This window comes from Lissotriton vulgaris, chromosome 1_1 (genome assembly GCF_964263255.1).
Source record: "Lissotriton vulgaris chromosome 1_1, aLisVul1.2, whole genome shotgun sequence".
NCBI lineage: Eukaryota > Metazoa > Chordata > Amphibia > Caudata > Salamandridae > Lissotriton > Lissotriton vulgaris.
Genome location: NC_141685.1, coordinates 1955361990 through 1955376358, shown reverse-complemented (window position 1 = coordinate 1955376358; position 14369 = coordinate 1955361990). Strand labels below are relative to the sequence as shown.

Sequence of the window (14369 nt, the reverse complement as noted above, 5' to 3'; positions counted from 1 at the left end):
TAAACGGACCGGAACAGGTCAGCTTTGAGGCTTTTCTGGAACGCATTTCATGCCACACGCAACTGAAAATGTATCCTGGCAGCATAAATTATGGTGCATGACCACAGAGATGGGATGCCTCCCCTTTGACCCGTAGGCGTACGGAGTCCTTCTTTGCCGACCTGTGCAGTAACATTAATCAGCCGCCTTCTGTTTTGTGTAACCATTTTTACAAAGTAACAATGTGCTTACATTAAAAACTATCAATTTTGCTAGTACAATCTTGGGCGCAAAAAAAATAAGAATAATAATCTCCTTTTTAGGAGTCTGTAGGGAAAATTGAAGTGGGGGTAAATATAGATACTTAGTTACTAAAGGCAGGGTGTTAAGTGGAAATTAAAAAAACGTGGTTCTCTCCAAGGGGCGTGCAGATGCAATTAAGGGCGTGGTTTAAAACACATAAGCTAAAAATGTCTGGCATAGTGTTTTGCCAGACTGTTACTTTGCTGCTTTTGCCATTGCATCCAGATATAAAATAAAAGTAACACTACCTTTACAACAAGCCAGAACTATTGGTTTTGTCAATGGTTGTTAGTTGACTAAGATAGCAAAGCAACAACTATGGCTTTGTTGTATAGAACATTGAAAATGCTTCAGTTTTGAAATGATGAGACGGAAAGTACTAGAAGGAGTCTCTTCGAAGTTACCTCACAACAGTGAAGGTTGGCACTGCTGCAGAGATAGGATTTGTTTTTCACCCAGAGGGTGACGTCAAACATGGAGAGCACGATAGGGACCCGTCTCAGCTCCTGTTTAGAACTGCCGGAGCTGATCGATGGCAAGACCCGACCCACTTAAAGCCCTGACTGCAGGTAGCACACGTGCGCTTCCAGGCTCTTAACCCGGGTGTCCATTGGCCGAGCAAAGATGCCATGGTTCATATAACACGAACTTCGGAGGTTGAAGCCCCCCCACACCTCACCCGGTGGTGATTGAACCTGCCGAGGTGTAGTGGACCCCTGAGACCCGCGGCTCCTGCTGCGCTCATGAGTGCTGCGCCTCTGGGGTGTCTGTTGTTTTTGGTGACATGCGCCCCCCCCCACCCACCCCGCTCTCCGCTGCTCCAGAGTGCAGCGTTTTATGGCTGCGCCGTGATTCACTTAGGGAATGGTTGCGCCCCTATACTGTTTATGCCCCTTTAATCGTGCCCACTGAATGTATTAGAACGTTTATTGCAGCGCTCGGGTGGGTGGTCACCAGCTAACATTCACCCGAGGTCTCGTTTTACACGAGACATCCTTTGGCAGGAGGTCAGAAGTTCAAATCTCCGCGTGCAGATGGTTATGAAGAGATGGCGGCTAGGTGAACATTGTTAGAAGACATGTCTGCATGCCTAGCAACACGGGCTAGGCGTGTTCACACACACACAGGCACCGCCTGGCACGGACGCACATGGAGGATACTGGGAAATGATCCATTAAATGCACGAATATTTTATTTATTTTGCATCTTTAACAAGCGCTTTTCACCAATGGGCATTAGTTCCCTGTACAATTGAACAACAGCGTCTGAGGCATTTTATACAAGAATAATATGATAACACCAATAACTACAACATGAGGTTATATAAATCTATACAGGTAAAAAGTTGGTTTTACATTGAGGAATCTTGCTGTAAACTAACAGGAACCCTTGAGTGCATTTATAATATCAGTGAAGCTCGTGTGTTGCCTCGAGCTCAGGTCCACTGTAAAGACACAGTGGTGGCACGGAGCTCACAACATGACAACTGGAGTGTGTTTGTTTAAAGGAGTCCACACATGTTGGGGCTGGGGGACAGCTGAAGAGGGGTCTGTCCGTGAAGGACACGCATTTGTCTAGCTCGATATTCACTCGGGCAACAGGCAAGAACGCGTCGCCCTGACACACTGTGTTTACCTAGGAAAGGGGCAGGTGGGTTGGCACACAGGGGGAGTCGCTGTAAGTTGTGATGCCCTCTTGCCGGTAGATATTTCTGCACGCCAGTTTGACAAATGCCTCCTCTGCAGTCACTGTGCCAAGGCCGAGCAGCTGTGTCTACAGACTTTGTCACAGCCATTTGTGAGGACTCGGCTCACATTTTGAGGACGGCTCCTCGGCAGAAAACCATCTCCGATGTGTGGTCGTGGCCCTCGTGGGCATGCGCCCAACGCCCCAGGGCTTCCTGTGAATTATTGGGAGGAGTAAAACTGCTGTCACACCTTTTGTGTTGCCACAGGGGGATGTCACCTCCCAGAGTTCAGGGCTAGAGCCCTTTTAAGAAATGAGCGAAGTGGGCTGCCTACCTTGCGTTATTGTGTCCCTCTTCAGGTAATATCCCGAGGAATACTGCAAGAAAGAAGTGCAAATCATTTCAAAGTTAGGGAACAACACCCAATCCGTATCTGGATACAAACGTATTGCATGCAAACGCCGTTTGCCCCTGAACCCGGATTAAACGAACAACTTAAAGTGAGAAGATTAGTGTCACAGAAGACATCTTCCCATGTGTATTTTTAAATTTTCAGGGCCTACATACAGAGTAGAGTGTACACGTGTGATTTGTGGGCTTACACCCTTCGAGTCTGATTCAAAGCACCAGGATATGCAGACACCTGCAGCGGAGTAACTTACTCCTGTGGACAGTATGCCGATACCTCAGGTGGTCCATAGTAGTAGGTTTACAGTTGGAGGCGGGAAGGGAGTGTAAATGTAGGAAACATTTGCAAACTCTGAAGTTTGCGGATATTGACAAACATGGAAACACACATGAAACATCTCCTGTTAAAGGCAGGAGTAAGTGCCTTCCTATAATCATAAACAAAAGGGGAATGTCTCCATATCCCATGAGTGTTTGGTGGAAGTGGTTTCTCAATGGGAAACATATTATCCCTGTGGAGAAAAAAGTTAAATAAAAAATGTACAAATGCACATTTCCGCCAGGTGCGTTCCAGTGAGTTGTCGCAATGCTGTCTGTCCGCAAAGGTATTCAAGATAGAATAGGTACACACTTGGCGATGTGTGAGGATGCCTTCCTTTGACTTTTCTACAAAACTGATGTGAATCGGGCCCTCCGGCTTTATATGGTCTGAAGAAAGTGTAAGCCACAGAGAAAGTCTAACAGAGGAAGGTTTGTGAACAATGTGACAGGGTTTCCTTCCTGCCCCAGAGCGTGGAGCGGTGTGATTCTAAACCTTGAGAGCAGGGGAGGCTGGCGGCTTCCTCACAACACTGCCAAGCAAAACATCTGAGGCAGGAACATCCGAGAGCAGAGGACGGCCTGGGACCAGGGTTCGATTCCCGGCGCGGCAGGTTTCTGGACCAGGGTCAGCGGACTCGATAATTCTCTCGCCTCGGTGCCCACTCTGATCAGCGATCACACTCGGCAACTCTGGGCATTAGCTTGCCTCATCTTCACTAACGGCCCCACCAGACCGCCGGGGATGCCTGGTCTCACCCTGGAGATACCCATTAAGGGACCATCTCTCAGGGAAGCCAGGAAGGGTTTCGCAGCGGTCGAAGCGCCTTGGGACCCTACGGGTAAGTAGTGCGCTATATAAATGCCTATACATACATACATACATTTACTCTGTTCCCACTCAGCTTTCAAGCACAAATAAAACCATGGCTGAGCTTGAGGAAAGGCAGAGGCCTGGCTTCTGGGGACCGCCTCCCTTGTAAACCCTTCTTTGGCTGTGTCTTGGGGAGATCTGCAAATGTCTGTCTGCTGTATTCTCAGGACTCTGCACTGGTATTACTACTGTGAGGTACCGAACTATGTAACTTACAAGACTCCCCCTTCTTTTCTTCTAGATGACGGAGGGCCGGCGATGTCAGGTGCACCTCCTCGATGACAGGAAGCTGGAACTTCTTGTTCAGGTAAGGCTGCCTTTACTTTTAGGTTGAGTTGCAATGGTGAAGCTGACCTCCGGAAGGAGTGTGTAACTTGGAATCTGTTGTGGGGTATATAAGATGATAGACATGGAAGAAGTCAGACACCTCTAGCGCTTTCAGGGCATTTTACAGCTTATTCTTATCAATTTCAGACCATTTAAAGCAGGCAAGTACCACAACTCCCAACATGCACAGATCTGTTAAACAAAAGCCCTCCTGGGCATGTGTTGGACACCTGCATTAAGGTCGCCTCTGGCCTCCAAGTGTCCAGTACAGAGAATAAGCAAGTCTTATCTTCCTTCTTATCTCTGCACAAAGCCACACTTTTTCATGGACACCAGACACTGTATTAAGTAGGTTTCCAGACCCAACCCCCTGGCATCCTGGCAGGGGATAGTTGCACCTCTGTCCATACCATGTAGTAGGGGTGTAAATTGTGAACGGTGTCTTAATGTATTACTCGAAGCAGCATACCACATGTTCCAGACATGTACTATGATGCAGTGACAAACATTGTGAAGGCAATTGTGGGATATCATTGTTGACAGTGTATAATAATATTGCATATTCAGAATTATATTTGAACCAACAATTGTAACTCATTTTAACACCGCCACAATAATAGTTTCACTGCTATGTTACCATTGTAAATGTGAAATGGAACATCTTGTCCTTAAAATGTTTTCAAACAGCTAGGACCCCGGTGATCGAGCCTAAGGTGTAAGGTAGTAGCTATTGCATGCATAAAACCCTTGCACGTCAGCTGGTTTGAGGTCTGCCAAGATACCATTTGTTTCCAATTCTGCAAGGTCATGACTTGCCTCATAAATGGTGCTGCCCACAATGCAATTTATTTAAGAGGGTGATTGTTGTTGTTTGCCTCTTGTTAAATACCTCAAGTATCGATAGAGGTGTAACTGCACCGTGAGATAGTAAACATCACCTGGTGTGTCCAGGATAACATCCAGACAGTTTGTGTGTGAAATGAAACTTTTACAGTATTACACAGCTGATGGCTTTCTTTCTCTCTGAATTTCCTCGACCGTGTTTGCAACGAAGCCTCAGAGGAGCTTTAGAGGGTATTGCGTTGTGATGTATTTACATAGCACTTCTTTCCTGTGATGGGGCCTCGTCGTGTCCCTAGAGGACCTTTTCATGACCCCGGGTGGAAGAGTGTGATTTTGTAGTTTAATCTTTAATAGAAAGCATTGGGTGTGAGGATCTGATACCTGACCCAGTCATGTTGCAGAAACCTTTACTCTGTACTTATGCATGAGGAGGTGTGGCAATGTGCACCAGTTGCAAGTGGTGAGAACCTGTCCTATGGGAAGGAGGTGGACCACTGATGGGCAGTTCTGCTAACATCACAGGGTGTTGAGACCAGTGCGCAAGTTGACTGGGGTTGACCGTGTTGAAGGCTTCTGGGAGGTCAAGCAGGATCCGTGTGAAGACCATCATACAGTGAGCGGTGATTCTCTGATCCGCGTCACAGCGGTCTCTGTTCCTTGCTGCCGGCAATACAGAGACTGGAACTTACGAGAATGCTGTGCTGTTTATGGAGGACAGAGAGTAAGATGCCTACAAACGTCCTGCAAGCCCTGCATAGGAATGAGAGGCTCAAAATAGGTCTTTAGTTGTTAAGATATTAAGGACTTGTATTTGGTTTTTTCAGCAGTAGCAGAGTTTTCAATGGTCTCTTACTCAATGAAATGGCCAATCTGCCAGTAGGCTGTATCAAGAAATTGAAATATCTTGTAACGTGGTTGTAACATGCTCTGCACATCTCGCTCTTGCTGTTCTTTCTCCCTTTCTCATATCTCGTTTCCCTTTCTTCCTCTACTACCCTTTAGTTGTTTTGTTTCCTTCATACTCATTTTGTTCCTTTCGAAAGATAAATTCACAAGTAAGTATGTTGGATTTGTTTCTGCGTCCATTGTCAAATACTCTTATGATGAAGGATTACAAAAGGGCAGCATTGATTAGGAATCCCATTGCATATGAATTCAACTCTGATTTAACTCCTCTGCCCTCTAAATTCAATAATCTCAATAGTAACTGGGAGCAAAACAAGTTTGTTTAAGCAATGTAGATTGATGCAATATGTGACAGCCTTCCTAAAGGATGTCAAATAGGATTTTTCAGTTCCATTGCTTAGCATTTTTATGCTGTGTTGATGGTTATGAAGAGAATCCAGGATGTGTTTTGTATCCCTGCGGCTTCGGGTTTGTTAGATGTGAATCACCGTTTCAGGGCGCCAGCGAAAAATATGACCACAAGTAGCAAAGGTAGAATTATATCTGACAGACCGTATTTAAAATGAGTATACATAATCGGTAAAGCACTGATGCACAAGCATAAAAACCTAAATTTTTCTAATGTATGTTCACGAAAGCCGAACTTCCTTTTCACAATGTTTCACAAAGCCCAACAATATATAGAACCTGGCCCAAATCCTTGTTACATGTCATGCAGATTGGTGAGGTTTTTTTTTGCTACAAACCCTAAAGTTTTTTAGGTCTCGCCTGCCAATGCGCTTGCGCATTGAGCTGGAGAGACATATAGGGGCTTATCGAGAGCTTAACCAAACGGGCGATTTGATGCAGTGCACGTGGACAGAAGCACGCGCATTTCCCCACATCAAAGCCATCAGCCTCCCTCCCACAAGCTTCTCCCAGCGTGCGCTCTGCCTCAGGCATTTTTTTCTCCTCCCCTAATTATTCACTGCCACGGCCGGCCGGCCATACTTTCACTTACACGACAGCTAGGCCGTGTCTCGCGTTTCTTTTAACTTGTTTCGTTTTTTTGCCCTTAAACAGTCTACCACAGATCGTCAGTAATTACGTCCTCAATTGATTTGGTTTAGGATTTTCAGTAATTTATCCACTCCTACCTTTTTTGGCGGCAGTGAGAATCCGCGCGTTTTCCATCGCTGTTTGCTCCTGAAAATGTTTATACAGGATTCTGTCGAAGATGTACTCGTATTATTCATTTCACTCAGTTGTACGTGTAGCCTGCTACTGTTTTATTTAGTGAATGAAAGTCTAGGTCAGTAATTACGTCCTCAATTGATTTGGTTTAGGATTTTCAGTAATTTATTCACTCCTACCTTTTTTGGCGGCAGTGAGAATCCACGCGTTTTCCATCGCTGTTTGCGCCGGAAAATGTTTATACAGGATTCTGTGGAAGATGTACTCATATTATTCATTTCACTCAGTTGTACGTGTAGCCTCCTACTGTTTTATTTAGTGAATGAAAGTCTAGGCATACCTGAATGCTATGTATTTTCTCAGAGCAGCCGCTTTTGTTTTTTGGTTTGTCCGATATTCAGTGCTAGGTGCTACAAAAGACGGATTTGATCAATTTAGTATCATATTGCACAAGTACGTTTGAATGATACTTTCTATTTTTGAATGCGTACCTCAGCGCGACGGACTTCCGCCCCGGCCGTTTTCCTTTTGTTTCAGAGTGCAATCTCCGATGGGTGATTAGCTCGCGTTTCTGAAAGAAAATATCAGAGCCGGTTTAGCTGTTGGCCGTGATTTTCTTACTATGCATTCAGTCACGTTTGTGTCCCTTGGCTGGGCTTACCTTATATCTTCATAACTTTGTTTAATTGTCTATTGTATCTGCTTTCCTCGGTTGTTCACGAGTGGGCAAAAAGCATTTTCTCCTGGAGTCGCATATATGTGTCACCGCTTTCAAGTGTATGGGAAATGTAGTTTAGGCATCTCAGCCAATAATGGTTGGCAACAGCATTTGGTTATCGGTGATCCTATACGGTGCATTATGGGAAATGTGGTTTTTACGCTTTTGACAGTTCGGTCATGTTGTTCAATCCTGTCATGACGCTATAAAATTTGAGGATAAGGTATGCCTCTTTTTGAAGCAAATATTACAAGAGACAGGGTTGAACCCATACAAGTCACTGGGACTTGGGTAAATTAACGTTATAGACAGAGTGGTCCCGGACTGGGAAAGGAAAGATCTGTAGTGAATAGTGACACACTTATACATACATACATAAAACCAAAAATTATGTACAGAGTTTTTATTCACAATGTACTGAAGGCCATATTCAATGGCTATACATTAGACCCTGGGACCAGGAGAGCACAAACATTTTTCTGTTGGTAACTTTAAAATAATTGTATAAATTGTCCTTTCCCCTTTTTTTCATTGAAGATTGTAAGATTGTATGTACATTTTCATTTACTTGTTTCATTTCCCTGCCCCCTCCCCCCCCCCCCCTCCCCCTTGTACATGGGCACGCATTCAAAACGTGACCCTGGGACCAGGAGATCACAAAAATGTTTCTGTTGGGAACTTTAAAATAATTGTATAAATTGCTCTTGCCCCTTTTTTTTTCATTGAAGATTGTAAGATTGTATGTACATTTTCATTTACTTGTTTCATTTCCCCGCCCCCTCCCCCGCCTTGTATATGGGCACGCATTCAAAACAAATTCTCTTTTTGAAGCAAGGCTTCCCAGTTTTCTATTTTTCTTTACCTCTCTCCCTCTCTCACTCCACTCCCTCTCCTCCCCCTCCTTCCCTCTCGTCCTCCCTCTCTCTCCCTCCCCTCACTCTCTCACTCTCCCTCTCTCCGTCTACCTCTCTCCCTTTCCCTCACTTCCCTCTCTCCTCTCTCCCTCTATCTCCTCTCTCCCCCTCTCTCTCCTCTCTCCCTCTATTTTCCTTCCCCCTGCTCTCCTTTTTCTCCCTCTCCCCATCTCCCCCTCTGTCTGCTCTCCTCTCTCTCTCTCCCTCCCCTCCGTCCTTTGCTCTCGTCCTCCCCCTCTCTTCTTACCCTTCCTCTCTCCCTCTACCCTCTCTCCCTTTGCCTCTCTCCCTTTCCCTCACTTCCCTCTCCCTCTCTCCCTTTCCCTCTCTTCCCTCTCCTCTCTCCCCGTCTCCGTCTCTCTCTCCTCTCTCCCCCTCTCTCTCCTCTCTCCCTCTCTTTACACTCTTTACACTCTCCCTCTCCCTGCTCTCCTTTTTCTCCCTCTACCCATCTCCCACTCAGCACCACCACAGCATCACTCAGCACCACTACAGCATCACTCAGCGCCACCACAGCATCACTCAGCACCACCGCAGCATTACTCAGCATAACCACAGCATCACTCAGCATAACCACAGCACCACTCAGCACCACCACTCAGCACCACTCAGCACCACCACTGCATCACTCAGCACCACCACAGCACCACTCAGCACCACCACTGCATCACTCAGCACCACCACAGCACCACTCAGCACCACCACTGCACCACTCAGCACCACCACAGCACAACTCAGCGCCACCACAGCACCACTCAGTGCCACCACAGAACCACTCTGCACCACCACAGCACCACTCAGCACTACCTCAGCATCACTCAGCAACACCACAGCATCACTCAGCACCACCCAAGCATCACTCAGCACCACTCACCATCACCACATCATCACTCAGCATCACCCCGCACCACCACAGCACCACTCAGCATCACCACATCATCACTCAGCGCTACCCCAGCATCACTCAGCACCACCACATTATCACTCAACACCACCACATTATCACTCAGCGCCACCCCTGCATCACTCAGTGCCACCCCAGCATCACTCAGCGTAACCACAGCATCACTCAGCGCAACCACAGCATCACTCAGCGCAACCACAGCCTCACTCAGCACCACCACAGCATCACTGGTTCAAATATGTTCTTTCAATGTTTCAAGCTGTTTTCAAGCTTTCAAGCTTTATTACAAATCATAAAAAGATGTTAATATTTCACTTCTGTTCTTGGATTTTCGTCACAATAAAAAACACTGAACATAATCTTCACAAAAGTTATTTACAAAAGTTTAAGCTATTGACATTACAAATTAAATTATTTAGGTATTAATTATTTAAAAAAATTAAAAGCCATTGTTATTTGTAAATAATATCAATACATCTAAGTCACGTAAATACAAAACATGTTGCATTATAAATGCTATAGGTGTCACATTTGCGAAAGTTATAACTATTGGCATTGTAAATGACAAAGCTATTAATTTAGCTATTTTAAAAAACAACACAAATTAAAAAAATGTCATTTATAAGACCAATAGCTCAAACGTTCCTAATGCGAGACCTATTGCATTTCCAATGCTTGTTTTAAATGGCTTCACACTTTGCAAACAAAAGAAGGATGCACGAAAGCAGTCCAGTATATAATGAGACAGCCATACACAATGGATGGTTTTGGCTAAGCTATACCACACTGTGATAAATCACTTAATACAAGGTGTCTTGGGTAACTGTATAGTCATCGAGCACCGACGGTGTATGATATATCGTCTCAATATGTTTAAGATTACATTTCAGAAGCTAACATTGTTCTCGTATACACGTGGCACATCTGCTCTAAGACGTGGCTTAAATTCTGAAGGAAATGTATGGCACTTCCATTGCATTCCTGGAGGCAGTGTGAGTAACAGGGACAGGAAGTCTGATTGTCTCAATCCCCAAAGATAAGGAAAGCCATGAATGGGAATGTTGTAAACAGACTTGAATCACAGGAAATGGATCTGACTTGTGATTCCCGCCTCGGCGTAAGAATCCGCTTTCTTGTTGGGCTGGCGTGGACAACTTGAGCAGCACAGCCATATCTTTACTTGGCAATATTGTCTAATTTGACTATTTCTCATAAGGTTCAGAGATAAAATGTCTGTGCTGAACACTTTATGAGCAACTTGTCCAAAAGACTTTCAGAGTTCGTTAAAAGAGCATATTTGAGTTGATGTGTATTGCCGGTGATCCAATCCGATGATATGTTGTTTTAAACTGGTACAGAATGGGTCAGTCCAGAAGGGTCCACTGAGCAGAGGTGGTTTATTGCTCGGTGCTGCACTAAACGAGGAGTTCGCAGCACTTTTACATCCCCTAAAAGAACCATTATAAGGTCATAGTTTTTACCAGGAGACGATGCCTGGCGTGTTCCCTTGCATTTCGGATTACACGCTGGATTCCGCGGACGATTTAATAGGTCCAGAAACGTAACTGAAGTTGATGTTGTGACTTTCTGGAACTAGACTCCTCATCTGCCCAGATGTGCGTACTGTATCTTCTGCAATCAAATGTATAAGAATTCTCATTGAACTCGAGAATGAAGTAGTGGATTCTTGAATTTCCTCCCCTCACTTATCTGGAGATGCAGCATGTCTGTTCTTAGTGCCCACATTGATTGGTATTCTGCATCGGAAAGCCTTCAATGAAACCTATGAAATGTTTATTTTTTATTTTTACAGTGCATGTGTCCTGGAAGCTAATACATTCATTGATCACTTTGGTTGTTCTCTTGTGCTGTTACCATTTGTTACTGAGCTGTGTGCGTCTTGCGCTGAGGCCAATTCCTGTGCTTGACTATTTATTGCTTGGAGATCGTCCGCTCCTCTTATTTACAGTGCAAAAAGCTCTGCTAAGAATGAACCTAAGGGTGCGCATAAGTGCTCTTTTAGAAAAGGGACACAATAAGTTACAATTTTGCACGCTACAGTATAGCAGGCTGTCATGTATGACGTTCATTGAAGACCAAGTCAAGCATGTTAGCAACTCCTTAGCAATCAATGTATTTTGTATCCATATTGTCCAACTTCCATTACAACCCATTTGTTTACATGCTTCCTTCTTTGAGTTATTTCTTTTAGGTCTGGTGTTATCCAAGACCTCTTGATTTAAGTAGAACTATACGTAAATATACTTGCTTAAGTGACTTTCAGCCAACCGTCTTAATCCATTGCTCTGTTATTGTGTCATTCACATTTTCTTCCACCTATAACAGCATAAACCATGGGGCAGTGGGTTAGCCCACTTCAGACATTGGCTAACTTCACTGCGAGTGATGAAATTTAGCCCTTTCACAAAGAAAACATCTGTTCATAAACTAGTTCCCATAAGTGCCAGGGACTGGTACGGCAAGGTGTGCTATCTCATACCAAAAATATTTTTGCTTTTAGCTAATATTTTTGTTTTCATTGAAGTGGGCCAGGTAGCTTCCCCAACAATAACATTTTGCAAAACCATGACAAAACAAAAAAAAATGTTTTTGACAAAGCAAATTGTGTGATTACCAATCCCAGACCTTTGCCAATGCTTGTTTTGCATGTCCCTTGATAAACACAAAACTTTGTCTTTAACACATCACACAGCAAGAGCATTTCTGTAATTCAGAGCTTTTGCTATTATGTATTTGCTAACACTGCAGATTTTTCCTGATCTCTCCACATGCACACATTGGAGTTTATGACGTAACTATCTACCATATAGTAGTCTAGGAAGCATTAATGATCAGTCACTATATCCGTGGCAGCTAGTGGGCAATAAAGCAATCATTATATCTGACCTTGTGTACAGGTACATAGGTTATACTTGGAAGTAGTCATCACAAAGGTCACTGTATATCTTAGTGAACCAGAAAGCATTCATGGAATCTGTCTGTTTGTGCAGGTACTGGGTAATGAAGTAGGAGACATCTATGATATGTCACTGAGGAACATTAGTAAGGAAGTATTCATAATGTGCGGCACTACGTTTGTTAACCAAGGAGCAATTCATGACACCATTAGTCTACAATGAATCAGGAAACATTCATGACATTTCTCACTGGTTCCATTTAGCCAGATGCATTGATGTTATAGGTGAAACTTAGCCTGCCGGTTACTATATGTCAATATAATGAGCAAACTGGAGTCTTGGTAAATTCACAAAGAATGAGTAAATCTATGGCTTTAGAATCTCAAAAACCCATTGGAATTGTAGAACATTCATAGATTTCCAGGCAGAGTCCTCTAGTCATGCTTCTGTAGCACATCTGCAGGTTTAGTATTAAGGTGCAAATACACATTTTGCTTGTTCCGTTGTCCACAGTGAAAGCAGTTTATCACCTGAGACTTAAGTGTTCCAATGCTTAATGAATCATTCTTTGTAAAACTAGGTTCATCAGTAGAGAAAAGAACGTTGATAGGTCTAGAATCGTAACACTGATAACTATCAACTCTAATAACATTTGTCGGGATCTAAGACCTCATGTGAAGGCTTCCCATGCTGACATTGACCTACACCGATGAGAAACCGCTATAGAGAAAATCACCAAAAGTGGATTCTTAACCAGTTGATGATAGGTTTCGGAGTGCCAGTATGTTTTTTTGCACAAAGCTTCAGGAAGGCTGTTTCAATCGTTTTCAGAATGTTACCAAAATGCTCTACCCTCTGTTCTAGCTCTCTAGACCTTCTCTTCTGGGCACATTAAATTGAATTTTATCCTGAAACCAGAGCCTGAGATAATGTCCCTCTTTGAGACAGATTGGTGTTAACACATGCACTGCTTGGCGTGCAAGAGTTTCTACTTCAAAAGGGATTCTGACTAACCAAGAACCAATGTCATTGACAAAGGACACTCCAGATGTGTATTACAGGTTAGTGTCCTTGCCACCATATTCCACAATCAATGTAACCTTTGCATATGCTTTTGTGGCAAGCTTGCCTATAACATATTACAGAAACGCAGCTCGTTACCTATGGTAGCGGAAGCCACAGTGGCAAAATTCCCATGAAAAAGAAAGTGTTGACCTGTCTAAAGAACTCGGGATTAAAAGATTTGCAAAAGTTCACTTGTTGTCCCATTAAGAAAGTAGAATAACATATGTTTTTCCTTTAACCAGCATTGCACTGACCATTTTCTTGATGAAACTTCACCACCCTAGTAGCACCTAGGTTACTGGTTTTCAAATAGATTTCAATCAGTCTAGATGACATTCAGCTAAGCTAATTCCTTTTTAACCCCTTCGATGCTGATGACGAGCTCAGCTCGTCATCAGCCACGGGGGGCGTGTGCGGATGACGCGGATTTTAGAAAAAAGCCGCGTAGCGCGAAAATAACCGCTGCAGCGATGCGGTTAATTCACCAATGAGAGTCAAAACAAATTAAAACTACCAGACACCGGACATGAATGATCCATAAGTCTATGCATGACCTCAATATAATCCACCTAGCTGTGACGCACAGTCCGGCCAGTAGAGGTGCATGGCGAGTACTGCCAGCCCTTCCTGAACGTGATCAAGGAGAGCCAATCAGAGAGTTCAGCAGTCAGTTAAAATCTGCGCTACTCCATTTCATGTAGAAAGTGATGTGCTAACCGGTGAATCCCTTTTGAGGTCTCAACAATTACATTGTCACTGCCAAGGGTTCATAACCAAAGATTGTAACCAGGGCAGGGCGGATTTGTTGTCAGTCTGTAAGAGAAAGGAAAGACTGGGGTGAGTCTGGCTTTTCTGGGGGAGGGGGGTCAGCTACTGCTTACCACAGACTGAAAAAAGCAGCATGTGGTTTCCCTCAGTGGTCCATCCATGAACCTCTGTAATATTACAACTTTTCGCATGAGTTCCAAGCAGTGCATCCCACATCTGATTGGCAGAAGTCAATTAGAATGGGTCTATTCTCATTGGTGCGAA

The 14369-nt window shown here is 44.1% G+C and overlaps 1 protein-coding gene across 10 annotated transcripts in view; it reads left to right on the top strand.

Moving 5' to 3' along the window:
- The window catches only part of FRMD4A (FERM domain containing 4A), an 814406-nt gene that overhangs the window by 460559 nt on the left and 339478 nt on the right, over positions 1–14369 (top strand). For all 10 annotated transcript variants that reach the window (XM_086919678.1, XM_086919676.1, XM_086919675.1 and 7 more), the window contains exon 2: positions 3811–3876. In XM_086919678.1, coding sequence (XP_086775804.1) covers positions 3811–3876 — 66 coding nt within the window. The remainder of the gene's footprint in view (positions 1–3810; positions 3877–14369) is intronic.